This window comes from Pituophis catenifer, unplaced genomic scaffold (assembly GCF_029215685.1).
Source record: "Pituophis catenifer annectens isolate HBS135680 unplaced genomic scaffold, rPitCat1.0.hap2 SCAF_2, whole genome shotgun sequence".
NCBI classification, from domain to species: domain Eukaryota; kingdom Metazoa; phylum Chordata; class Lepidosauria; order Squamata; family Colubridae; genus Pituophis; species Pituophis catenifer.
The window spans coordinates 287,155,962-287,182,752 of record NW_027256882.1 but is presented as its reverse complement, the minus strand read 5'-3'; the positions used below and the strand labels follow the sequence as shown (position 1 = coordinate 287,182,752).

General features: G+C 44.5%; 1 protein-coding gene across 2 annotated transcripts in view; it reads right to left on the bottom strand.

Moving 5' to 3' along the window:
• The window catches only part of ST8SIA5 (ST8 alpha-N-acetyl-neuraminide alpha-2,8-sialyltransferase 5), a 55,112-nt gene extending 30,896 nt beyond the window's left edge, over positions 1-24,216 (bottom strand). For both annotated transcript variants that reach the window (XM_070936001.1, XM_070936002.1), the window contains exon 1: positions 23,797-24,216. In XM_070936001.1, coding sequence (XP_070792102.1) covers positions 23,797-23,927 — 131 coding nt within the window. In that variant the 5' untranslated portion in view covers positions 23,928-24,216. The remainder of the gene's footprint in view (positions 1-23,796) is intronic.
• Positions 24,217-26,791: the final 2,575 nt, after the last annotated feature.

Sequence of the window (26,791 nt, the reverse complement as noted above, 5' to 3'; positions counted from 1 at the left end):
AAGGTCATAAAACAGGGCAAAACTCACTGAACTGTCTCGATAAGCAACAAAAAATTTGGGTTCTGTTATTGTCGTAAGTTGAGGACTACCTGTAGTCAACACAAAATATTTCCCAAGACAGACAAAACCTGAATCCTGCACGGACGGCTGAGGGACTTCATTCAATCAACATTAATGCGGGGAATATGTAACAGGCAAGCCTCTTCCCCATTTCTAGTGCATTTAGAAGGACTGGCTGACACATTGTTAAGAGGAGACAGTGATGGCATGGCCACAGCTCACTGGCACTCATGGATATTATGGTCTGGATTTGAAAATCAAGAGAGTGAAATGTAAACCAGCTGCAATCTCACTTGAGTCAGGTGGGCTGCCAATAGCCAATCAGTTATCTGCCTTTCTGCCTCCCTGCCTATCCATCTACTTACCTACCTATCTCTCCATCTATCTCTTTCATCTCTCTCATCTATCTATCTATCTATCCATCCATGCATCCACCCACCCATCCATCCATCCACTTACTTACCTATCTATCTCTTTCATCTCTCCTATCTATCTATCTATCTATCTATCTATCTATCTATCTATCTACTGTACTTACTTACCTACCTATCTCTCTATCAATGGACCAATTTACCTCCAGAAGTTGTGAATGCTCCAATATTGGACGTTTTTAAGATGATGTTGGATAACCATTTGTCTGAAGTGGTGTAGGGTTTCCTGCCTAAGCAGGGGGTTGGACTAGAAGACCTCCAAGGTCCCTTCCAACTTCTGTTGTTCTGTTCTGTTCTATTCTATTCTATTCTATTCTATTCTATTCTATTCTATTCTATTCTATTCTATTCTATTCTATTCTATTCTATTCTATTCTATTCTATTCTATTCTATTCTACTCTACTCTACTCTACTCTACTCTACTCTATCTCTCCATCTCTCTCGTCTGTCTGTCTGTCTGTCTATCTATCTATCTTCTCTTTCTATCTATCTACTTACCTTCATATCTCTCGTCCATCCATCCATCCATCCATCCATCCATCCATCCATCCATCCATCTATCTATCTGATGTAGGGCATAAAATACATGGATAGCAGCAATAGAGATATATGGAAACAACACATAATAATAATATAATGCACATAAGATGGAGATGTATTGTCAACTTTGTAAGGTATAAGCCAATCAGTGCCTAGTTTTCTTCTGAATTTTGCAAAGCGTTATCCTAGAGACGCTCATTTTATGTCAACCTGGAAGGAAGTGATCATCTTTTCTTAGGTGCAAACGATGCTATTGTCACCAATAGGACATCAGGGTGGCAGAAACCAAGAAGGCAATTTGTTCTTGGCAATGCAACTGCGCTGCAAAACCGCATCTGTGCCCTCTAGTTCTGCCAGCCATTTCCCTTGCGATGGCTGCCAACTCTTTTCCACTAGCAATTAAGAAGTAGGTTGTGCATAAAACAGGGAAACATGTTTAGTTTCAGGGCTCAGAACAAAAAGCCCACTTGAAACTTTCTATCCAAAGACTTCAAATGGTTTTGTTCTATCTCAAATACAGATAGTCCTCGACTTACAAACGGGTCGTTTAGTGACCATTCGAAGTTACAGTGGCACTGAAAAAAGTGACTCATGACAGTTTTTCACATTTAGTGAGCATTGGTGGCGCAGCGGTTAGAGCGCAGTAGTGCAGGCTGCTCCTGCTGACTGCCGGCTGCTTGCAATTTGGCAGTTCGAATCTCACCAGGTTCAAGGTTGACTCAGCCTTCCATCCTTCTGAGGTTCGTAAAAAGAGGACCCAAATTGTTGGGGCAATAGGCTGACTCTGTAAACCGCTTAGAGAGGGCTGTAAAGAACTGTAAAGCAGTATATAAGTAAGTGTATTATGATCGTTGCAGCCTCCCCATGGTCATGTGATCAACATTCAGGAGCTTGACATCTGACTCATATTTATGACGACTGCAGTGCTCCGGGGTCATGTGATTCCCCTTTTGAGACCTTCTGACCAGCAAAATCAGCGGGGTAGCCAGATTCACTTAACAACCATGTTACTAACTTAACAACGGCAACAATTCACTTCAACTGTGGCACAAAAGATTGAAAAATGGGGCAAAACTCACTTAACAAATGCTTCATTTAGCCACAGAAATATCAAGCTCAGCTGTGGTCATAATTTGAGGATTACCTATATTGTCTTTTACCCCAAAAACAAAACTTAAAGGGGATACAAGTTCATCGCAGTCCGTCTCAAGGCTGGTGCAACTTGTACAGGTAGTCCTTGCTTAACAACTAGTTGCTTGGCAACTGTTCAAAGTTACGACGGACCTCCCGAGAGCTACTTATGACCCAATTTCAAAGTGTCAATGACCGCGCACATGACCTGCAGTCATGTGATCACATTTTGGGGGCTTGGCAACCGACTCATGGCCGCTTATTGTATCCCACAGTCATGTGACCACAATTTTTGGTGGTTTTTTTGCCAGTTTCTTACATATATTTCCAGTTTTCAGCAAAAAAACATCCATTGATAAAAAAAAAGAGTTCACTTAATGACTGCAGTGTTTGCATAACAACTGAAGCATCCACTTAATGACTGCAGCGTATGCTTACTGGCAGTGGTGAAATGTAAAATTTGTTACTACCGGTTCTGTGGGCGTGGCTTGGGGGGTAATGTGACTGGGTGGGCGTGGCCAACTTTTTTTTTTTAACTTTTAAAAGCATTTTTTCAGCCAAAGAGGTTGTAGAAAAAATGCTTTTAAAAGTAAAAAAAAAAAAAAGCCTCTGACGATCGCGCAGCTCAGCTGGGCATGGGGGGGGCGCAGGGATTTTTGCTACCGGTTCTCCGAACCACCCCTGCCATCGCTACCGGATCAGGCGATCTGGTCTGAACCGGGAGCATTTCACCCCTGCTTAGTGGCCACTTCAAGAAAGGTTGTAAAATCACATTATGACCTTTTAGCAACTGCCACAACCTATGACCATAATTCTGGGCTCAGTTATAGCTGTTAGTCGAGGACTGCATGTACATCAGCCCATTTCAAGCCCACTGTTTTCAATGATTGGAGCATTTTAAATGCTGCCACTCAAAAGAAGTTTTATTTCTTACAAAACCATGCTTTGAGCCTGTAGCGCTTCCTATGAGCCTATCTAAAAGCAGTTGCAAATCGTCAAATGGAGATGCAGTAGAAATACAGCTGTCTAATGAAAATACGTGACTGCAAACATCATTCGCCCAGTATTCATCCTTAATTATTTTTATTTTGCTAAATTATTTACACAGCAAGGAAGAACTACATATAAGAATGCAAACACCTTGGTTGGATAGATGGATGATGAATGAGTATATAGTTGATAGATGGATGGATTTTAGATGATGGATGGATGGAGACAGAGAGAAAGACAGACAGACAGATTTCAAGCTGTCCTTTAGCCATGCAAGTTGCTCGAGTCTTTCTGAGATAATCCCTACCTCCCTCCCAGCCTAAAATTTTACGGTGCAGTTGGTGAGGATCCTGGACTAAGAGCAGGAAGATCCCAATTCCAGTCCTCTGGAAGTTCTCTGAGGAACCTTGGACCAGTCCCTCTCTCTCAGCTATTCTGTGTGATGTTCTGGTGAAAATATCAGGCTGACATAGGAAAGATCCAGGTTGCAGTCCTCCCTAAGGCATGAAAGCTAGCTGGATGACTCTGGATCGGTCTTTTAGCCCAATCTACCTCTCAGCTTTCCTGTTGCAGAGATACACGGCAAAAAGGGCAATATACAGTATATACCCTGCGTTCTGCTCCTGACACCCCCCCCCCCAAAAAAGCAAGATATAAAGCAGAACTCTTCAAACTTGGCAGCTTTAAGACTTGTGGACTTCAACTCCCAGAATTCTCCAGCCAGCTATGCTGGATGGATGCTGGATGGAGAATTCTGGGAGTTGAAGTCCACAAGTCTTAAAGCTGCCAAGTTTGACGACCTCTGATATAAAGCTAATTGATAAATAAATAGGGTGGCCATTTTTAGGACACTTACTGAGAGGAAAATGAGTTAACAACTATCAACGTTGAAATTTAATTTCATGAAAAATAAAGCAAAGTTGATAAATAAATAGGGTGGCCATTTTTAGGACTCTAAATTGGATATCCAGCAACTGAGAGGGAAATGAGTAACAACTATCAACATTGAAACTTAATTTCAAGAAAAATAAAGCCAAGGTATATGGAGTCGATAGAATCAAAACAAGGGATACGAAATACGAGATTTAAGGCTTCCCAAGCGTTTGGGAATTACTGAAGCTGAATATATTTTTAAGTTTGCCCTTCCCAAAGGCACTGCAAGTATTAAAAACCCGCATTCCTTTCCTCTGGAAAAAGAAAAGTTTTTTCTTTTCTTTTTCCAGAAAGAAAAAAGTTATGGCCCAGTTTTACTGAAATGCGATCTTCTACCTGAATGATCCCTCGCCTCAACCTTTTTTTTTTATAGCCAGCATTTTTCACATTTCCTAAGCATTTGCATACACAACATCTGCCTTTGACATGGGACCATTCCACAGGAATAGCCAGTGTTTTGACAGAAGCTGGCAGCAGACTTGAAATTATTTTTAGTACGTTTTCTTGCATTGTGTCTGCGTTTCCCTCAGTAAGAAATCTTGGAAGAGTTGGGGGATTATTTTCTCCTGAAAAAAAACCAGTCATGGAGGTGAAGATGATAATATACCAGGTGGGAAAAAAAAAAACAGATGGAAAATTTGTGCTTGTAACTCCCAGCCTAGGCCTCTACGGCAGTGGTAAAATCCAATTTTTTTACTACTGGTTCTGTGGGCGTGGCTTGGTGGGCGTGGCAGGGGAAGGATACTGCAAAATCCCCATTCCCTCCCCACTCCAGGGGAAGGATACTGCAAAATCCCCATTCCCACCCCACTCCTGGGGGAAGGATACTGCAAAATCTCCATTCCCACCCCACTCTGGGGCCAGCCAGAGGTGGTATTTGCCGGTTCTCTGAACTACTCAAAATTTCCACTATCAGTTCTCCAGAACCTGTCAGAACCTGCTGGATTTCACCCCTGCTCTGCGGGGTATATTATATGCACCGTGACCTCATGTTATAAGTAATGGGAATTGTGATTTTTACATCATTTGGGTGATGCTGCCATTAACACGTGACTTTGTCATGGCTTTTACAACATGGAATAGCAGAGTTGGAAGGGACCTTGGAGGTCTTCTAGTCCAGCCCACTGCTCAAGCAAAAGGCCCTATACCGTAGTAGTCCTCGACTTACAACAGTTCATTTAGTGACTATTCAAGGTTACAATGGCCCTGAAAAAAGGGAACTTATGACCATTTTTCACCCTTACGATCGTTGCAGCATTTCCATGGTCACATAATCAAAATTCAGATGCTTGGCAAATGCTTGGTCGCATTTATGACGGTCGCAGCGCCCCAGGGTCATGAGATCCCCTTTTGCGACCTTCTGAAAAGCAAAGTCAATGGGGAAAGCCAGATTCACTTAACAACCGTGTTACTCACTTAAGAACTGCAGTGATTCGCTTAACAACGATGACAACGATTTCTGAAGCTTACAATACGATATCCTAATTCCCAGACTGTAGAATTCCACAAATTGCCAAACATTGTGATTAGCATAATGTATGCCTTAACATATTGTGTTAAACAAAGTACAGGTAATCCTGGATTTATGACCACAATGGAATCCAAACTTTCTGTTGCTAAGCAAGACAGTTGAGTTTTGCCCTATTTTACGACCTTTCTTGCCACACTTCTTAAGTGCATCAGTGCTGTTAAGTTAGTAACACGGTTGTTAAGTGAATCTGGCTTCCCCATCGAATTTGCATGTCCGAAGATCGCAAAAGGTGATCACATGATCTTCGGACACTGCAATAGTCATAGCTACATGCCAGTGGCCAAGCGTCCGAATTCTGATCATGTAACCGTGGAGCTGTTGCATACAGTCGTGTGAAAAATGGTCATAAATCACTGTTTTCAGTGCTATGGGTACTTCCAATGGTCACTAAGTGAATGGTTGTAAGTCAAGGATAATGTGTACTGCCTTAATCATATGAAGAACAGTTGCAGGAATTGGGTGTGTCTAGTGTCAACTTGCAAAGCTTTCAAGTTGCCATGAGCAGGAGGGAGGGAGAACTGAAGTTACATTCCATACATTCTTTCCGACCGCAATCAGAAGGAGGGTGTTAGGTTTCACAGCCAGCCAAAGTGGTTAATTGGAGAATGTGATTTATGACATGGCCAGAGAGGAGGGGAGAGACAGGGTCATAGGGGAACGTAAATCTACGGGAGATCAGTCCTAACTGCATCCCAGTATTGCCGGAATGTTGCTCCTAATAAATGACTATATTTCCTTTGAAGTTTGGATCATGGCTCATGAACTAATTAAGGCATCTTTCGGAAACTTGACATCTAATTTAATGAAAAGAAGGCCCAGGGGAGACATGATAGCAGTGTTCCAATATCTTAGGGGCTGCCACAAAGAAGAGGGAATCAAGCTATTCTCTGTTAGGAAATGATAATTTCCTAACTTGTTGGGTTGGCAATATATAAACCTCAATATAGCTTTAAGACTGTATAGCTGTATTGCATCATACTGTGTCCTGATTGGTTAGCTCTGTAGCCAATGCCCTTAAGAGGAAGCTTGAAACATGGTTTGTTTCTCTCTGCTTATTATTATCTCTTTGTTTCTCTTTGCTGACCATTATTGCTCGTTGCTGATCGTTACTGATCTTTACTGCTTTTTGCTGTGTTTGCTACTGTTTGCAACTGTTTATTGTGTATGACTACAACGACTGGTAAGAAGACTTTGTTATTGGATTATCCCTGGACTATTGTTTTACTATCTACTGCTTTATCTGTGTAGGACCTGGACTGTTTATTGGACTGTGCCTTATTACTATTTCCTAAAAGTAAACACAACTCAGTGTATCTGTGTGTTGGCTGTGATTATTCACAATTGCTCTCAGTCACTTTCATGTGCACACCCTTGCTACTCTAGGGTTGCTCTGCGAATTCCTCAACATTCTCCAAAGCACCTGAGGGTAGAACAAGAAAGGTGGAAGCTAATCAAGGAGAGAAGCAATCTAGAACTAAGGAGAAATTTCCTGACAGTGAGAACAATTAATCAGTGGAACAACTTGCCTCCAGAAGTTGTGACTGCTCCAACACTGGAAGTTTTTAAGAAGAGATTGGATAACCATTTGTCGGAAATGGTGTAGGGTTTCCTGCCTGAGCAGGGAGTTGGACTAGAAGATCTCCAAGATCCCTTCCAACTCTGTTATTTTGAACTAATTCTAACTAATTAAACTACATAGGTAGTACTTGCTTAAGAACTGGTTGTTTAGTGACTCTTCAAAGTTACAGCCAACTTGAAAACGGGGCATACAATCCAGACCTGAAGTTCCAACAATTGTCCACCCACCCCCAGCACAGTCATGTGATCGCACTCTGAGCACTGGGCAACACAGCCCCCATTTACAGACATTTATTTGCAACATCTCCTATTCCCGTAACTATGTTTTACAACAATTTACTTCCAGTTTTTGATAAAACGGTGCCACTGTGAACAACAGGTTCACCCAATTACTGTCATGTTTGCTTAATGACCAGGGTGTTCATCTTATGACTGCCGCAAAAAGAGTCATATAATTGGGTTGAGGTCACTGGAGGTAGTCCTCACTTAATGACCAGTGATCTAGTGACCTTTCAAAGCTACGGCAGACTTTCTCAGATCTACTTATGACTATTTCAAAGTTCCAATAGTTGCACTCACTCACACACACACACACCACAATCATGGGATGGCATTTTGGGTCCTTGGGAACCAGCTTGCATTTATGGCCATTTGCAGCATCCTGTCGTTATGTGACTGCAATTTTGGGTGGGTTTTTTTGCCAGTTTCCGGCATTCATTTCCAGTTTCTGGCAAAAAATGCCCATTGTGGAAAACATTTTTGCTTAACAGTCACGGTGTTTGCTTCACAATCGCTGCAAATAAAGTTCATAAAATTGATGACAGTGATGTGGTGACCCACTTAATGACCAACCTGATTTATGACTGTAATTCCAGGCTCAATTTTGATGGTTTGCCCCCTTTTCTTCAGCTAATGCTAAGAAAAAGTATTGGTCTATAGGGATTCTCAGTCATCCAGGTCATGGTTGTCCCAAAGGTGCTTTTTCAAAAGGCAATTAAGACTTTGTTTTTTTTTTTTTCCTGAAGACGTTTCGCTTCTCGTCTAAGAAGCTTCTTCAGTTCTGAACTGAAGAACTGAAGAAGCTTCTTGGATCAAAACATCTTCAAGGAAAAACCAAGTACAGTTGCCTTTTGAAAAACCACCTTTGGCACAAAGAACTATTGGTGACAATGTCCAAGCACCCAATTCTGCAAGTATCGCATTAATGTTCTTTCTCTTCTGAGAATGTTTTTTAAAAAATTATCACGTATGTAAAAAAAAAAAAAAGAACAGAAACTCCTTTAGGAGGAGAATAAACCTTCTGAGAAAGTGGCAAGGCCTTAACAGGCCTGGTAGCTCAGCAGACTAAAAGCATTATGATTAATACCAGCTGTCTGCAATTACTGTAAGTTCGAATCTCACCAGGCTCAAGGTTGACTCAGCCTTCCATCCTTTCTAAGGTAGGTAAAATGAGGACCCAGTTTGTGGGGGCAATGCGCTGACTTTGTATAAATATACAAAAGTATGAAGGCTATTGCTGAGTACATTGTAAGCCGCCCTGAGTCTCCGGAGAAGGGCGGCATATAAATAAATAAAAAAAAAGGCAGATTTTACTGTTGTGGATCTATTTCTGTAAACCACACCAAGGATTCTTCTATTAGAAGAGTGACCTCAAGGTTAGAACGAAACAATTAAAATTACACACAGAGCTCTGGGCGAAAGGGAATATTGTGCTGACGCTTTTGGCAGCTTTAATGCTTACTTTGCTTTTATTTTGTGAAATCAAAGGTGGGAAGAACGAAGCTACACGAAGCCCCAGTGACTTCAGAAGAAAATGTTCCTGTCATTAACAAGCTTCCAAGTTAGCTGAGGTGCTGATCTTCGGGAAACCTAGAGTAGGGATATTCTCCATGTCAAATAAGAGCATAACAGCATTGGAAGGGACCTTAGAGATTTTCTAGTCCAATCCACTGCTCAAGCAGAGAACTCTCTATCATTCCAGACATTCCAAATATTCCAAATATTTGTTCAGTTTTTTCTTAAAAAGCTCCAGGGTTGGAGCAACCACAACTTCTGGAGGCAAGTTGTTCCACTGATTAATTGTTGTAACTGTCAGAAAATTTTCTCCTGAGTTCTAGGTTGCTTCTCTCCTTGATTAGTTTCCATCCATTGCTTCATGTCTGTTGTGACCAAGGCCCAAGTAGTGATTACCAAACACAATTCAGTCCTCAACAAACTTATTTTATTAAAACTTAAGACCTTTTTATTCCACCAGGCGGGCCTGGCCTAATCTTTTCCCTCTTTTTAATTATGCAAATTTTAATCGGTTTTTTAAATGATTGGGGTTTTAATCTGTTTGGGCCAAATTGTTTAATTCGATTTTACTTTGTTTTTAAATTTTGTATCCATGTATTTTTACTGTTTGGCTGTTCACCACCCTGAGTCCTTTGGGAGTAGGGCGGTATATAAGTTAAATTAATAATAATAATAATAAAAAAAAACAGCTGAGAATTAATTCATTCTCAGCTTACTCCAAAACAAAATTCTTCATAACCAGTCGGTCGGCCTTATCACCAAACTTTGATGTCTTTGGCAACCTGCCAAAGGCTTTTCTTGGCAAAAACCCCACAAAGTTCAAGAAACGCTGACAAGAAGCACTGGAATCAATCTTGCTTTTCCACAAAGAACCCAACTGCTCATTGCTGCTCTTTTAAGCTTTATGGGAGTGGCCAATCATCTTCTGGCCTTACTCCTGAGTTGTCCTTTTTGCTTCAGCTGCTCCTGCCTTCTGGCAGCTCTTTGCATGCGTGCACGGCTCCTCCTCTTCCTCTGCCTCTCTGCTTTCCGCCTCTGGAAGCTCTGGAGTCTGCACATCGCTCCCAGATGGCCCTGGCCCCATCTCTGCCTCCGATGCAGAGCCCTCGTCCGGGCCTTTCCCTGACTCAAGGACTGGCCTATTGTCCACCCCAGTCTCCTCACTGTCCGCTCCGCAGGCTGCTGGCGGATCACAACAATGTCCTGCCTTCTGGTGCTTTGGAAAATAAGTTGACCCCCAATGCTACTGTGCAGGGAGGGTGAACCTGGGAACATGTGCACAAATGCCTTTAGTCTGACATCACTGATCAAGGGTGTGTGAACTGTTCTTACCATCCTTTTCATTTCATTAGAATCTGCAGAGGAATGAAGGAACACGAACTAATGCATGTGGGGACAGAAATAGGAAAGAGCAGAGGCCATCCAACTGAAGCAACGGAGACTCTTTTGTAAGTTTTGCAGCTTGTATGGAGTAAGAAGCTCTTTTAAGACTGATAGAATGTAGAATCATAAGGCTGGAAAGAACCTTGGAGGTCTTCTAGTCCAACCCCTTAACTCAAGGCAGGAGACCTTATACCAAGGGTGTCAAACTCAAGGTCTGGGGGGGGGGTAGATCCGGTCCGTGGAGGACTTAAATCTGACCTGCAGGGCTGCCCTGGAAACAGCGAAGGACAGGCCCACAGTGCCTCTACCAGCAAAAATGGAGCTCACGAGGGCTGCGTGCAGCTCCATTTTCGCTGGCAGAGGGCTGCAGGAGGTCGTGCAGCCGAAAACGGAGCTCAGGAGCCCATTTTCGTTGGCAGAGAGCTCGGGCCGCCACAGACGCCCCCAACATGAGTGACATCTAGCTGGCCACACCCACCCTGGCCACACCCACCGGGCCACACCCCCAAGGTCAAAAACAATCCTGATGTGGCCCTCAATGAAATCGTGTTTGACACCCCTGCCACCCCAATCAAGTGCTTCTCCGCTCTTATTTTTGAAAAACCTCCAGTAATGAAGCACCCACAGCTCCAGGAGCAAAGCTATTCCATTGATTAATTGATAGTTTAGATATCAATCAAGATAATTTAAACTTCTAGGTTGGGTCTCTCTCTTTAAAAAGCTTTATAAATCCATTATTTCTTGTCCAGCCCTGTGGTGCCTTGGAGAAAAAGTTGACCCCCCTCTTCTCTGTGACAGCCCCTCAAATCTTGGAAGACTGCTATCATGTCATGCCTAATCCTTCTCTTTGATAGGCTAGACTTGTGTATTGTATTGTATTGTATTGTATTGTATTGTATTGTATTGTATTGTATTGTATTGTATTGTACTGTACTGTACTGTACTGTACTGTACTGTATTATTTGTTATTTTATTTTAATCCCACTTTTATTATTTTTACATATAACTCAAGCAGTGGTGGGTTGCCCCTGGTTCGGACCGGTTCTATAGAACCGGTAGTAAAACCGGCGGGAGGCTCCGCCCACCAACCCCGACGTCATCAGGAAGCTTCTGTGCATGCGCGCGGCCCCATTGTGAACCGGTAGTAAAGGTAAGTAGAACCCACCCCTGAACTCAAGGTAGCGAACATATCCAACAAACTCTCCTCCTCCTATTTTCCCCATCACAACAACCCTGTGAGGTGAGTGACTGGCCCAAGGTTACCCAGCTGGTTTTCAGTATGGTTCAGACGAAACTAGATATAGTTGATTTAAAGCTCAAGATTTCCACTGTCCAGTTGTGTTTCTAACTCTAGGGGACACTGCACATCTCCGTTTCTTGGCTGAGGGAGCCAGTGTTATCCAAACACATTTCCATGGTCTTGTAGCCAGCATGACTTATATGCCAAGGAATACAGAATGCTGTTACATTCCCACTGAAGTGGTGCCTATTTATCTACTCGCATTTGCATGCTTTCGAACTGCTTTCGAAATAGGCAGGAGCTGGAGCAAGGAACAGGAGCTCTCCCTGTTGTTTGGCACTCAGGTCTTGAACCTGGGCTGTGAGCTCTCCAGCTGACAAGCTCAGCATCTTTAACAGCTGAGTATCGCATTTACTCCTCGGCTTACTACAACAATTGAGCCCCAAAATTTATGTTGCTAAAATTCACTTAACAAATTTCTGAAGCTCACTTAACAAATTCACCCCCATTTTACGACTTTTCTTGCCACATTTGTTAAGTGAATCACTGCAGTTCTTAAATTATTAACACGGTTGTTAAGTGAATCTGGCTTCCCCATTGATTTTGCTTGTCAAAAAGCTGATCCCATAACCCAGGGACACTGCAACCGTCATAACTACGAGTCAGTTGTCAAGCATTCATGTAAATCACATAACCATGGGGATGCTGCAATGGTCGTAAGTGTGAAAAATGGTCATAAGTCACTTTTTTTCAGTGCCGTGGTAACTTCGAACGGTTACTAAACGATCTGTGATAAGTCAAGGATTACTTGTAATTGGAATATAATATTTGGTATAGTATAGCAACCGTTGTAAGTCGAGGTAGGCCACGACTTACAACAGGTCATTTAGTGACCGTTTGAAATTCTAACAGCACTGAAAAAGTGACTTATGACCATTTTTCATACTTACGACAATTGTGGCATCCCCATGATGCACGTGTTAAAAATATAGATGCTTGACAACTGACTCGTATTTATGACGGTTGCAGTGTCCTGGGGTCACGTGAACCCCTTTTGCGACCTTCTTACAAGTAAAGTCAAAGGGGAAGCGGGATTCAATTAACAACCGTATTACTATTTTAACGGCAGTGATTCAACGGCTGTGGCCAGAAAGGTCATAAAATGGGGCAAAACTCACTTAACAACTGTCTCGCTTAGCACCAGAAATTTTGGGCTCAATTTTGGGTCGTATGTTGCGGACTTACCTGTACATCCATATCTAGCTCCCTCAAGCATTCATTTAGCCTCCAGACCAGGGGTTTGCAACGGGGCCGCACATGCGCGCTTGCTTCGCTCACTCGTGCACTCTCTCTTCTGCGCAAGCGCAGAAGCGTTTTGATGACGTCAGGGTCAGTGGGCGGAGCCTCCTGCCGGTTTTACTACCAGTTCTATAGAACCGGTGCGAACCGGGGACAACCCAACCACTGCTCCAGACTCCTTATCATCTGCGTTGCTCTTCTCTGCACACTTTCTAGTGTCTCTGCATCTTTTTAATATATCGGGGTGACCAGAACTACACATGGTGACTCAGATGTATTTTTAAAAAGGTTGGTATCCATGGACATTATTATCATTGTCATAGTCCTGCCTCTTTTGTCCTGAATTTCAATTTACTCCCTTGGTTGCATCTGGAGACAGTTTGTTTTATAATTGCCGAAATTACAATTAAAGAGAAATCATTACATGCCAGCAGCGCCTTTCAGCTGGATTGTCAGCTCCTGTGACGGCAATCTGATCAAAACGGAGCATCTGCAGCTGGCATCAGCATTACTGAAAGAACCCACAGTGCTTTAATGGGAGCAAATCTGAAAGAACACTCAGTGCCTCTATTTGTGTCAATCAGAATAGAGCTGGAAGGACCCTCAGAGATCTTCTAGACCAACCCACTGCTCATGCAGGAGACCCTATACCAGTGATGGCAAACCTTTTTGGCATCGAGTAGGGATCGGTTCACAAGAACCAGTAGTAAAACCAGCGGGAGGCCCCGCCCACCGCCCCAGATGTCGTCATCAGCAAGCTGCGCATGCGCAGAAGCAAGGCACGCATGCTGAGCGAAGCCAACGCGCACGTGTGATAATAATAATAATAATAATAATAATAATAATAATAAATAATAATTTTATTTCTATACCGCCCTTCTCCCGAAGGACTCAGGGCGGTGTACAGCCTATTTAAAAACACAAGACAAACATCAATTTAAAATTTAAAATTATTAAATAAATTTGGCTCCATTTAAAACCCCAGAAATTTAAAATACCCCAATTTAAAATTATCATGTCGATAGCCCGGCCTGGCGGAACAACAGGGTCTTCAGTGCACAGCGAAACACCCGGAGGTCGGAGATCTTACGTATTTCCGGGGGCAGTTCATTCCACAGGGCAGGGGCTCCCACAGAGAAGGCCCTCCCCCTGGGTGTCGCCAGCTGACATAACTTGGCCGATGGCACCCTGAGGAGACCCTATCTGTGGGAGCGAACTGGCCGGTGGGAGGCTATCAGTGGCAGAAGTCGGTCTCGAAGGTACCCGGGTCCTATGCCATGGAGCGCTTTAAAGGTGGTGACCAGCACCTTGAATCGCACCCGAAAGACCACTGGGAGCCAGTGCAGCTCGCGCAGGAGGGGTGTCACGTGGGCACAATGAGTTGCGCCCATAACCATAATGGTGATACTGTTGTGAACCAGTGGTAAAGGTAAGTAGAACCCACCCCTGGCATGTGCGCGCCCAAAGATGAACTTCCGGTTTCAGCTACTGAACTTCCGGTTTCAGCCAGCTACTCTTCCGGGTTTCTGGCACGCATGTGCGTGCGACGATCAGCTGGCTGGCACTCATGTTCACGCAGGAAAATGGAAGACCAGCTCTTCTAGTTTCCAGCACTGCCGCATGTAGAATGGCCAACTGATTATCACGCACGCATGCGCAGCAGAAACCCGGAAGAGGAACGGGCGATGCCGCACGTGCCAGGCGACATGGCTCTGCATGCCACTTTGGGCACGCGTGCCATAGGTTCGCCATCACAGCCCTATACCATTTCAGATAAGCGGCTGTCTATCTTTTCTTAAAAACTTCCAGTGTTGGAACATTCACAACTTCTGGAGGCAAGTCATGCCATTGATTAATTGTTAATTAACTGTCAGGAAATTTCTCCTTAGTTCTAAGTTGCTTCTCTCCTTGATTAGTTTCCACCTATTGCTTCTTGTCCTGCCTTCAGGTGCTTTGGAGAATAGCTTGACTCCCTCTTCTTTGTGGCAGCCCCTGAGATATTGGAACACTGCTATCATGTCACCCCTGGTCCTTCTTTTCATCAAACTAGACCTACCCAGTTCCAGCAACCGTTCTTCATATGTTTTAGCCTCCAGTCCCCTAATCATCTTAGTTGCTCTTTTTTGCACTTTTTCCAAAGTCTCAACATCTTTTTTTTTTTATAACGTGGTGACCAAAACCGGATGCACTATTCCAATTAAAGCGGTACTAATATTTGCTCTTTTAGTAGTATTTGCTTTTTTAAGGGTGGTTTCTTGGACCTATTTGAGAATTTCATCTACTGGAATTCTATCCTAAACACTGTAATGTAAGGCTAGGTTCTCCCACTGTACTAAATCTCAGTTTTGACGCACTTGGATCTAGTTTAGTTGGATGTGAACCAGGGTGGATTTGATTTAAATCGAGTTGATTTAAATCACAATTGAAATCATGATTTAAATCACTAGTAAAAAGGCTTGATTTAAATCAACTCGATTTAAATCATAATTTTTAAAGAGCAACTGTCCTCTCTGCTACTCCTTTGACCCACTGTTGACTCACCGATAGTCCCAGTGTTGCAGAATATACAGCCTTGTTCTACATAACTAAGCTCCATTTCATGCTGAATAAACTAAATTATTTATATATCTTAAATAGAAAACTATCTTGCGATAGATTTTTACCCCAAAAGTTTTTTATTAAAATAAATTCGATAAAAATCAAAAAAATCCAATTTAAATTAAAAAAATCCGATTTAAATAAAAAAATCTGATTTTTTTGATTTTTTTAAAAAAATCATTGATTTTTATCCACCCTGCATGCACATTTCAAAACATCTTTTGAGCATCATATCCACTGCTCTAATGATAAGGTTAATTCATGCATTACTACAGATGTGGCATTTCTGGAAGATTGTGAATCAAAAAATGTTCTGGAATTTTTTTTCTCTGAAAAGGAACATGATTTAAATTATCATTTTCAGATCAATATCTACAGCCTCCAGAAGTATCATTTGATATTTTAAAAAATTAGCTTATTTAGTGTGATACGATCCTGGTGTTCAAAGAAAATAAGTGCTGGAGGAAAGCTGTTTCTACTGGAATGCTGGAAACACTGTTAGGCAATAGACCACAAATTAATAAGCAGCCTCTCAATTTTTAGAAGAATCACCAGGAAAAAAAAAAGGAAATATCATAACCCCTTCAAAACTGTCCAACTTCCCCAAAGTAGAAAAATCCCCATTTTGGAAAATTCTTTATGGATTTTTTTCTAACCAACATTCCTGCATAACCCTGTAAACCAGGAATGCAGAACTGGAACTGAATAAGGATGACGGTGGAGTACTAAGTGGAATGCAAGGGCCGCCCTTCAACAAATTACACAAAGTTAGCACCATGGCAAAATCTTATTTCATTTAATAACTGATTAAAATACATTGCATAGGAAACTCCCTATGCGTTTACAAATAGTGCTTTGTTTAGTGACCGTTCCAAGTTACAACGGCACTGAAAGAAGTGACTAATGACCGTTTTTCACACTTATGACCTTTGCTGCATCCCCACGGCCACTTGATCAACATTCAGGCGCTTGGCAATGGGCTTATATTTATGACGGTTGCAGAGTCCCTGGGGTCATGTTAATCCCCTTTTGCGACCTTCTGATAAACAAAATCATTGGGGAAGCCAGACTCACTTAACAGCCACGTTACTAACTTAACAACTGCTGTGATTCACTTAAGATAAGCGGCAGGAAAGGTCGTAAAATGAAGCAAAATTCATTTAACAACTGTTTCACTTAGCAACAGTAATTTTGGGCTCAAAATCGCACAGCTGGCTTTGATGCCTAAGGCGGGACTAGAATTCACCATCTCCTGGTGATTGGCCCAGAGTCATCCAACCGGCTTTGATGCCTAAGGCGGGACTAGAACTCACAGTCTCCTGGTGATTGGCCCAGATTTCACCAGTTGGCTCACATGCCTAAGGCAGGACTCGAACTCAGGGTCTCCTGGTTTTTAGGCCAGCATCTTAATCACTACATCAAACTGGCTTTCAGTCCCCTCCCCTCTTTGACATCATCTTCACATACGGTACACTCAGCCAACAGAGCTCATACCAATATTTCCTTCAACCGTAGACAGACAGTTGGAGTCTACTTCTACCATCCTGTAAATCCTTGTTCCTCCATGGATCAGATCATGCGTGTTGCAAGGGAAGGGAAAGCCTGAATTGCAGACATTATATCAAGGGAGATCCAAAGGATGTTTGCCCGGAAACGAAGCTCCTGCAACCCAAACTTCTCAGATTGATGTGATTGTTACTACATTAATCCCACCAAATATAGTTTTGGGGTGGCATTAAACCGAAGGTGACTGGTTGTTTTTATGGAAGGATTTTAATTGATTATAAAGATATTTGGAAAGTCATTGTGGGTCTTTACTAGATCAAACAAAGTTCCCTTTAATCCAACATTCTGCCTGGGTGGATGAATCGGAAAAGCCACGGTTTATTTTAAGCCACAATGGCTCGTTTGACTTTTTACCCAGGTCTCTCCCCCTGGGTCACATGGCACCAAGGTTGGGTTCAAGCTTCAATCAGGCATACCACAGTCTATGAGACTTAAGAACAGGGTGGATAAAAACCGATGATTTTTTTTAAAAAAAAAAAATTATAAATGGATTTTTAAAATTTAAATTGGATTTTTTTTTATTTATATCAAATTTATTTTAATAAAATGCTTTTGGCGTAAAAAATCTATCTAAAGATAGTTTTCTATTTAACATACATTAATAATTTAGTTTATTCAGCATGAAATGGAGCTTAGTTATGTAGCAGGAGGCTGCGTATTCTGCAATATTGGGACTGTCGGTGAGTCAACAGCGGGTCAAAGGAGAAGCTGCTGCGGGACAGAGATGACAGCTGCTCTTTAAAAATTACGATTTAAATCGAGTTGGTTTAAATCAAGCCTTTTTGCTAGTGATTTAAATTGTGATTTAAATCGTGATTGAAATCGAGATTTAAATCGTGATTTAAATCGCGCTGATTTAAATCGAATCCACCCTGCTGAGAATCCCTATTTGCTTCCGCAAAACTCCATAGACGGGCAATTTGAACATCCTTCCAAATAGATACAGGCAGTTCTCAACTTACAACCACAACTGAGCCCAAAATTTCAGTTGTTAAGTGAATTGTGCTGCATTTTACGACCTTTTAAGGCAATTGTTAAGTGAATCGCTACAGTTGTTGAACGAATCGTGTGGCTGTTAAGCCCATTTGTCTTCTTCCATTGACTTGGATTGCCAGAAGCCAGCTGAGGAGATAGCAAATGGTGATCACATAACCCCAGGACAGCGCAACTGTCTGTTGTGGTCCGCCACCTGCGGAGCTGGCAGCAGAGTCAGACAGTGAGGAGGTTGGGGAGGAACATGGGCCAGTCCTGGGGGCTGGGCAAGGCTCGGATGAGGGCTCTGCGTTGGAGGCAGAGAGGGGGCCAGGGCCATCTGGAAGTTATGTGCTGCCTCCGGAGCCTCCAGAGTCAGACATCAGCGAGGCAGAGGAACGGGGAGCCTGTTCCCAGTGCGCGCATGCGCAGAACTGCCAGAAGGCAAGAACAGTTAAGAAAAAAGGGATGACTCGGGAGTAGGGCTTGGAGATGATTGGCCCCTCCCATAAGACATAAAGGAGGAGCAAAGGCACATGAGCCTTTGCAGGAAGCAACTTTGTTCGTTCTGGTCAGTTTAAATTCTGAAGCTCCGTTTTGACTCTGTACTCCGTGTGGCCTTGCAAAGCTAATTGCCAATTAGGTCTTTGGCAGCGTGTCAAGGGAGATAAAGGAAGCCGAGGTCAGAACACTGTCATAATTACCTGCCAGTTACCAAGCTCTCGAATTTTGATCATGTGACCACAGGGGTACTGCAACGGTCATAAGTGTGAAAACTGGTCATAAGTTGCATTTTTTTTCAGTGCTGCTGTAGCTTCAAGTGGTCACTAAATGAATGGTTATATGTTGAGGACTACTACCATACCTGTATCTCCCAGGAATTTATCTTAAAGCCTCCTACAGATTTATCTTCTCATATACGCTACACTATTTGTTTTATACATTCTAATGCTGTTCTGCCCCAGCTACGGATCCCAAACAACACAGCACACACAAAGTTTGTACAAAACTTAATTTACTAAAATAATTCAGTCTTTTTCAAAACAAAGGCTGTTAATAAACTTTCTTAACAGCCTACAAGAAACCAAAGATAAAGTAATCACAATCTTACGAAGGTTGGCAGAAAGCCCAGAAGCAATTTGCAGAGAATCCAGACGTGAAGGAGAATGAACTAAAGTTGTTCCCTACAAATTGCTTCAGTCGGCGTTCCTCCTTAAATAGGCTAAGGGAATGGCCAATTAGCCCCAAGCCTTACTCTTGAGGAGATCTCCTCCTGAGGAGCCACTCCTGCCTTTTGGCCACTCTGCGCGCCCGTGCATCGAGAAGAGGCTCCTCCTCTTCATCCTCTTCACTTAAAGGAGCTTCTGGAAGTTCTGAAGGCCCTGGCTGAATCCCCGCCTCTGGCACCACATCTTCTCCAGCCTCCTCACTGTCCGACTCAAGTGCCAGCTGCACAGGCTGCTATCGTAACACCACACCAGCCTCCTCACTGTCAGAATCAGCTACAACGCAATGGCGCTGACAGGCCACAACAAATGCAGGGGTGTCAAACACAAGGCCCGCGGGCTGGATTCAGCCCACAATGTGGTCAGATCCAGCCTGCGGGGCCGGCCTGGAAAATGTAAGAGGCTGGACCATGGCGCATCGGCCTGGTCTACCCAATGCGAAGCAGTTTGGGGAGTGGCTGGCATCAAGCTGGCCACGCCCACCCAGTCGGTCACGCCCAGTGAGTGGCATGAAGCTGGCCACACCCACCCAGTTGCCCACACACACCCAGTCAGCCACGTCTGCCCTGCCCCCCCCCACTGAGGTCAACCACAGCCCTGATGGGGCCCTCAATGAAATTGAGTTTGACACCCCTGTTCTAATGTATCCAAGAGTTAGAATTTAGAAGATTCAAGAGGACTCAGGAGACTTTATGAAAGAACAAAACCAACTTCATGAGAAAATCCCAACCCAAGGAACCAGGAGTCCTCCGCCCTCTCTCTTTTGAAGGAGATGACTCAATGGTCAAAGAGCCTTGGTGGCACAGCAGACTAAAGTGCTGTTAAGTAGCACCAGCTGCCTGCAATTACTGCAAGTTCAAATCTCACCAGGCTCAAGGTTGACTCAGCCTTCCATCCTTCCGAGGTAGGTAAAATGAGGACCCAGATTGTGGGGGCAATAAGCTGACTTTGTATAAAAAAAAGAACACCGCTTTGGGGGGCGGGGCAAAAGCCCTACTAAGCAGGTATATGCAAACAGTATGAAGGCTGTTGCTTAACGCATTGTAAGCCGCCCTGAGTCTCCGGAGAAGGGGGGCATATAAATCGAACCAATAAATAAATAAAATAAATAAATGGGACAAGGGTTGCTGGGTCCCTTAACAGGGTGGGAAATTAGGGTGGACTAGAGTGTCCTTGAAAAGTTCATTCTGGGGCCTCTGAACAGAACTACTTCATTTCATTTAATTTCTTGGAAACCCATCTTCCACAGCCCATGCCACCAACCAGTACTAATCACATCTAATCAATGCATTTTACTCATCACAAGTAGGTTCCAAGATGGGACCCAGGGTATGAAGTGCTTCGGTCTTATTCTCCATAACTTCTTCATTTCTATGATATTGGTTCAAACTAAACCATGGGATTCAGCCCACACCAGCCTGAACTTTGGGTCTCCCCCAGGGGTGAAATCTACTTACCTTCCCTACCAGTTCGGAAGTGCACATGCCATTTGTGCGCATCACATGCACACACGGACTCTCTGCACATGCGCAAACCTTTCTGCGCATGCACAGAGGGTAATAAACAGGTTACTTCCTGGTTAAAACCAGGAAGTAATGACGACCGGGCAGGGGGGCGGAGCCTCGCGCTGCCATCGCTACCGGTTCTCCGAACCACCCGCTGCCATCGCTACCGGTTCGGTCGAACTGGTCCGAACCGGTAGCATTTCACCCCTGGTCTCCCTCATCTTTCTTTTTCTTTGCCTGATAATTTTTTCCTACTTTTCTAGATGGTGTTTCTCTGAGCTCTGTTTCTATCACCCTGCTATGACCTGTCTCCTTTGGAAAAGTCCTAAAAAGAGCTTTTCTTTTCTTAGGATTTTAATGGGAGGCCCTGGATACTACAGACTGTGGGAGAGAAGATTTAATAAAGGTAGGTATGCATTCCCACATATTCATTAGTCCTCTAAAGCAACGCTTCCCAACCTTGGCAAATTTAAGATGTCTGGACTTCTACTCCCAGAATTCCCCAGCCAACATAGCTGCCTGAGGAATTCTGGGAGTTGAAATCCACACCAAAAATTGCCAACTGCCTGCTCTAAAGAATCTTCAATCCACTCTGTGCCTGAGAAATATTCCTGAAATATCCTCCTCTTCTGAAGAACATTTCAAAAGCAAATTCTCTTATCCAATGTGATCAGAGAAAAAAAGCAGGAATGTTTTTTTCAACATAACACTTGAGTAGGTCAAAAAAGAAGGAAAGAAGGAAGGGAGGGAGGGGGGAAGAAACTGAAAGATGGTATAGGAGAGAGAAGAAAGGAGAGGGAAGAACGAAAGGAGAGGGAGGGAGGGAGGGAGGGAGGAAGGAAGGAAGGAAGGAAGGAAGGAAGGAAGGAAGGAAGGAAGGAAGGAAGGAAGGGCAATAGCACTTACACATATACATATACCACTTCACAGGGCTTTACAGCCCTGAGAAAGGAAGGAAGGAAGGAAGGAAGGAAGGAAGGAAGGAAGGAAGGAAGGAAGGAAGGAAGGAAGGAAGGCAGAAAGAAAGAAAGAAAGAAAGAAAGAAAGAAAGAAAGAAAGAAAGAAAGAAAGAAAGAAGCAACTAAACAGGGGTGAATATACAGTAGATCACTACTCTCTACAGCTACTAAGAGCTAAGGTCAAGTGAAGGAAGATTTTATTTTTAGCACCCCAAATGCTTTTAAGTTACTCCTTTGCTAACGAGGAGGATGACTTCCGTGACTCCCCCAGCCGAGAAGCTCAAAGGGATCCGCATTTTGCAAAGTAGGTCTTAACAATGAAATCCTGGACATGTTTTATCTTCTCTGCCAGATCCATAAATCAAGAGTTAGGCTCTTTTTGTGCCCAATCAGGAACCCCGACGGCCTTTTCTGTGCAGTTGGCAGAAATGCAAGTCCAAGCCAACCATTTCCCCTGATGCGTCAATAGTATCTATTTACACACAGCAATGTCACACAGTTACTCTGTTTTAAAAAAAATAATAATAGCCATTTGATCCCTTCTTATTCTAAGTGGAAAGACAGCAGCAGCTACAACCCAACCACATTTGAACACAACTGAACCGCAACTGAACCAAAAAGGTTTTCCGTTGAATGCTTGGAGTTACAAGCTTTCCTGGGCAGTAACCCTCTTAGCCCCTTAACAATCCAGCAAGAGTCTTGTGTCATCTTGGCAAGCCATAGCTTCCACGGACTATTTCGCTCGAGGTGACACACACTGTTGTCTTGCAAGGCACCACAAAAGCCTTCAGTGATTTGTGCTTCAGTGCATTGTCCACAAGACTTAGGGAGGAATCGAACCAATTTAAATTCCATGGAGGACCTGTATACTGCACGAGTCAAAAAGAGGGCTGTGAAAATATCTACAGACCCCTCGCATCCTGGACATAAACTGTTTCAACTCCTACCCTCAAAACGATGCTATAGAGCACTGCACACCAGAACAACTAGACACAAGAACAGTTTTTTCCTCGAAAACCATCACTCTGCTAAACAAATAATTCCCTCAACACTGTCAAACTATTCACCAAGTCTGCACTACTATTAATCTTCTTATTGTTCCCATCACCCATCTTCTTCCACTTATGACTGTACGACTATAACCTTGTTGCTTGTATCTGTATGATTTATATTGACTGCTTCCTAATATGATTTGAATGCTTATTTGCTCCCTATGACTATCATTAAGTGTTGTACCTTATGATTCTTGATGAACGTATCTTTTCTTTTATGTACACTGAGAGCATATGCACCAAGACAAATTCCTTGTGTGTCCAATCACACTTGGCCAATAAAGAATTCTATTCTATTCTATTCTAAATAAAGCTCGGGCACTTTTTTTTTTAATTTGATTTATATGCCGCCCTTCTCCGGAGACTCAGGGCGGCTTACAATGTGTTAAGCAATAGCCTTCATACTTCTGTATATTTATACAAAGTCAGTTTATTGCCCTCACAAACTGGGTCCTCAATTTACCTACCTTAGAAAGGATGGAAGGCTGAGTCAACCTTGAGCCTGGGGAGATTCGAACAACACACTTCCACAACACATATATACAGTACTAATTGCTTCACAGGGGTATGTCTAACTTGGTTACTGAATTAACTAAGCCATTTTCTCGCTCATGCAAACACGCTGGTACGGTTTGAATGGCGGCTATCAATTGAAGGTTAAGGACCACAGATGGGTTTTCTCCAGGACACTCTGTGCCCAATCTGGCTTTACCGCTGAGAGATGATGGACCAAATGGCTCGTCAGGTCGCACCACAAGCTGCAACAAACCAAGGTGACCACTAACCAAGCCCAAAGGGAAACGCATCACAGCATCCTTGTCTAATCTAGAGAAGGGGGCTTGTTTCTCATGCTGCACCCACCCTTTCGGTTCCTTCTCTGAAGGATTTCAAATCCTTGGGGAAAGCCAAACAAGGATGGCTTAACCCAAGTTTAAAGGGGTCGTGGGAATGCAAACAAGGATCTTCTCTCTCTTTTTTTTTTTTTCTTTTCTTCTTTCCCCGTTTACCTCTTCAGATAGTTTCTCCCGTACAGGATCTGCTGCAGCAAGGTGACCACGGCGAAGGCGCAGATGAAAATGAACAGCAAACTTCGGTTGCCCAGCAAATCCCGGTTGAAAGTCGGGTCGGTGTAGCCCATCCTGGCGGAGGGCGCGGAGGAGGCGAAAGGAAGCTTTAAATCCGTTCACGGTCAATCCACAGAGCCCAAGCCGTTATTCGGGCAGCGGGACGGCCAAGCGGCCGGTGGAACCGCTCGGGCGCCCCAGAGGAGCGCGAAAGCCAAGGACGCGGCGACCCCGCATCGCGCCGGAGAACCCGGACGGCGCGGAGCCGGGATGGGCGCTCCCAGTCACCCCCGTGGAAACTTCCGCGGGCCGCGTGGAAAAGCGCCGGCTGATCGTGAGAGTCCTTTCTTCCCCGCCGGCACCGGCGCGGCCGCCGTGGAAGGCGGCGACGGCGACGCTGCTGCTGCTGCTGCTGCTGCTTTTCTCCCCGGGAGAAGAAGCCAAGCAGGCGCGAAGACCGGCCAAGCGAGTCCCAAAGTGGCCGCCGGCTGCCGAACCCCGTTTCCAGCCCCCAACGCCTGGTGGGAGGCAGCCGGCTCGGCGTCCTCGGTGGCCGGACCGGCTGGCTGACAAAGGAAGGGCGGCCGGAGGGGGGACGCGGAAAGCCGCAGTTCGCCGCGGCGACGCTCTGAGCCGCGTCTAAAGGCGGACGGGAGGGAGGGAGAGGGAGGGAGGGAGGGAGGCCGGGGGAGGGTCTCGTTTGGCGGGAGGGAAGCTGGCTCCTCAGTCTCCTGTCTCGGCGATGCCTCCTTTCTCCCGCCTTCCGCCGGCTTCTCCTCGCCCCCTCCTCGCCTTCCCCGCCCCGTCCAACCTCGGAGAAAGCGAAGCAAGGTCGTCGCGCCTTCCCTTCAAGGACGCGGGAACGCCGCGCTGTGGTTCGCCGAAGCTCTGAGGAAAGCCGGCTGGACACGCGCGCAGGCCGGGAGACTTTCAAGGATTTTGTGTGTCATACACACACACACAAAAACACACACAAACACACACACAAACACATGTTCAAAGGCCCTCTTTCCCACCCACCCACGCACCCACGTCTCCGTCCAACGTTTTGAGGTGTTTTACCGAGGGTCCTCGACTTACAACAGTCCGTTTAGTGACCGTTTGGGGGAAGTGAACTGCGGCGCCGAAAGAAAGGACTCCAAGGACCGTTTTTTTTTTCACGCTGAATGACCGTTGTGGCGGTTCCCCAAGGTCACCCGACGCAAAATTCAGACGCTTAGCAATCGACTCGTAGTTATGACCGGTTGCAGTGTCCCGGCCTCGTGAGATTCTCCCTTTTTTTGTGACGTTCAGACCAGCAAAGTCAGCAGGGACGCCGAATTCTCCTAACTTATGAGCCAATCAGGATCGAACTCCTGGCTGAGGGTAGAGTTTGCCTGCAATACTGCACTTTAATCGCTGCTTTAACCACTGCGCCACCATGGAAGGAAGGAAAGAAGGAAGGAAGAGCAATACTCACTCATGCCCTTGTCACCTCTCGCCTTGACTACTGCAACGCTCTCTACATGGGGCTCCCCTTGAGGAGCACCCGGAGGCTCCAACTGGTCCAGAATGCAGCAGCGCGGGTAGTGACGGGAGCAGCCTGGCGCTCCCATGTAACACCGCTCCTGCGCGAGCTGCACTGGCTCCCAGTGGTCTTCCGGGTGCGCTTCAAGGTGTTGGTTATCACCTTTAAAGCGCTCCATGGCATAGGGCCTAGCTATCTTCGAGACCACCTGCTGCCACCGACAATCTCCCATCGACCCGTGCGCTCCCACAGAGAGGGCCTCCTTGGGGTGCCATCAGCCAAACAGTGCAGGCTGGTGACCCCCAGGGGGAGGGCCTTCTCTGTGGGGGCACCTACCCTCTGGAATCAATTGCCTCCAGAGATAAGGAGAATCCAAGACCTCGGTGCCTTCCGCCGTGCCCTTAAAACCTTCCTTTTTCAGCAAGCCGGGCTGGCCTAATTTTTTAAGTGTTTTTAAGTGTTTTGTTTATTGTTTTTAATTAATGGGGCCAAATTTATATATGTATATTTTAACTGTATTTTAATATTTGTACTTGATGTTTTTACTTGGCTGTTCACCGCCCTGAGTCCTCAGGGAGAAGGGCGGTATACAAATTCAAAATAAAATAAAATAAATAAATAAATAAAATAAAATAGCACTTAGACTTATATACCGCTTCACAGTGCTTTTACAGCCCTCTCTAAGCGGTTTACAGAGTCAGCCTATTGCCCCCAACAATCTGGGTCCTCATTTTACCCACCTCAGAAGAATGGGAGGCTGAGTCAACCTTGAACCGTGTCGGGATCGAACTCCTGGCAGTGGGCAGAGTCAGCCTGCAATACTGCATTCTAACCACTGCACCATCAGGGCTAGTTAAGTGACTCGCGCCCCATTTTACCACCTTTTTTGCCACAATTGTTAACCGAATCGCTGCAGCTGCTACAACATGATCATTTGGTTGGTAAGCGAATCCCCCTTTGACTTGCCTGGATGGAAGTCAACTGGGGAGGGGGGTCACAAGTGGCAATCATATGACCCCAGGATGTTGCAGCCGTTGTAAATTGTAAGGCCACACTTGGAATCCTGCTTCCAGTTTTGGTCGCCACGATGTAAAAAAGATGTTGAGATTCTAGAAAGAGTGCAGAGAAGAGCCACAAAGATGATTAGGGGACTGGAGGCTAAAACGTATGAAGAACGGTTGAGGGAACTGAGTATGTCTAGTCTGATGAAAAGAAGGACCAGGGGAGACATGATATCAGTCTTCCAATATCTCAGGGGCTGCCACAAAGAAGAGGGAGTCAAGCTATTCTCCAAAGCACCTGAGGGCAGGACAAGAAGCAATAGGTGGAAACTCATCAAGGAGAGAAGCAACCTAGAACTAAGGAGAAATTTCCTGACAGTGAGAACAATTAATCAGTGGAACTACTTGCCTCCAGAAATATTGTTGTGAA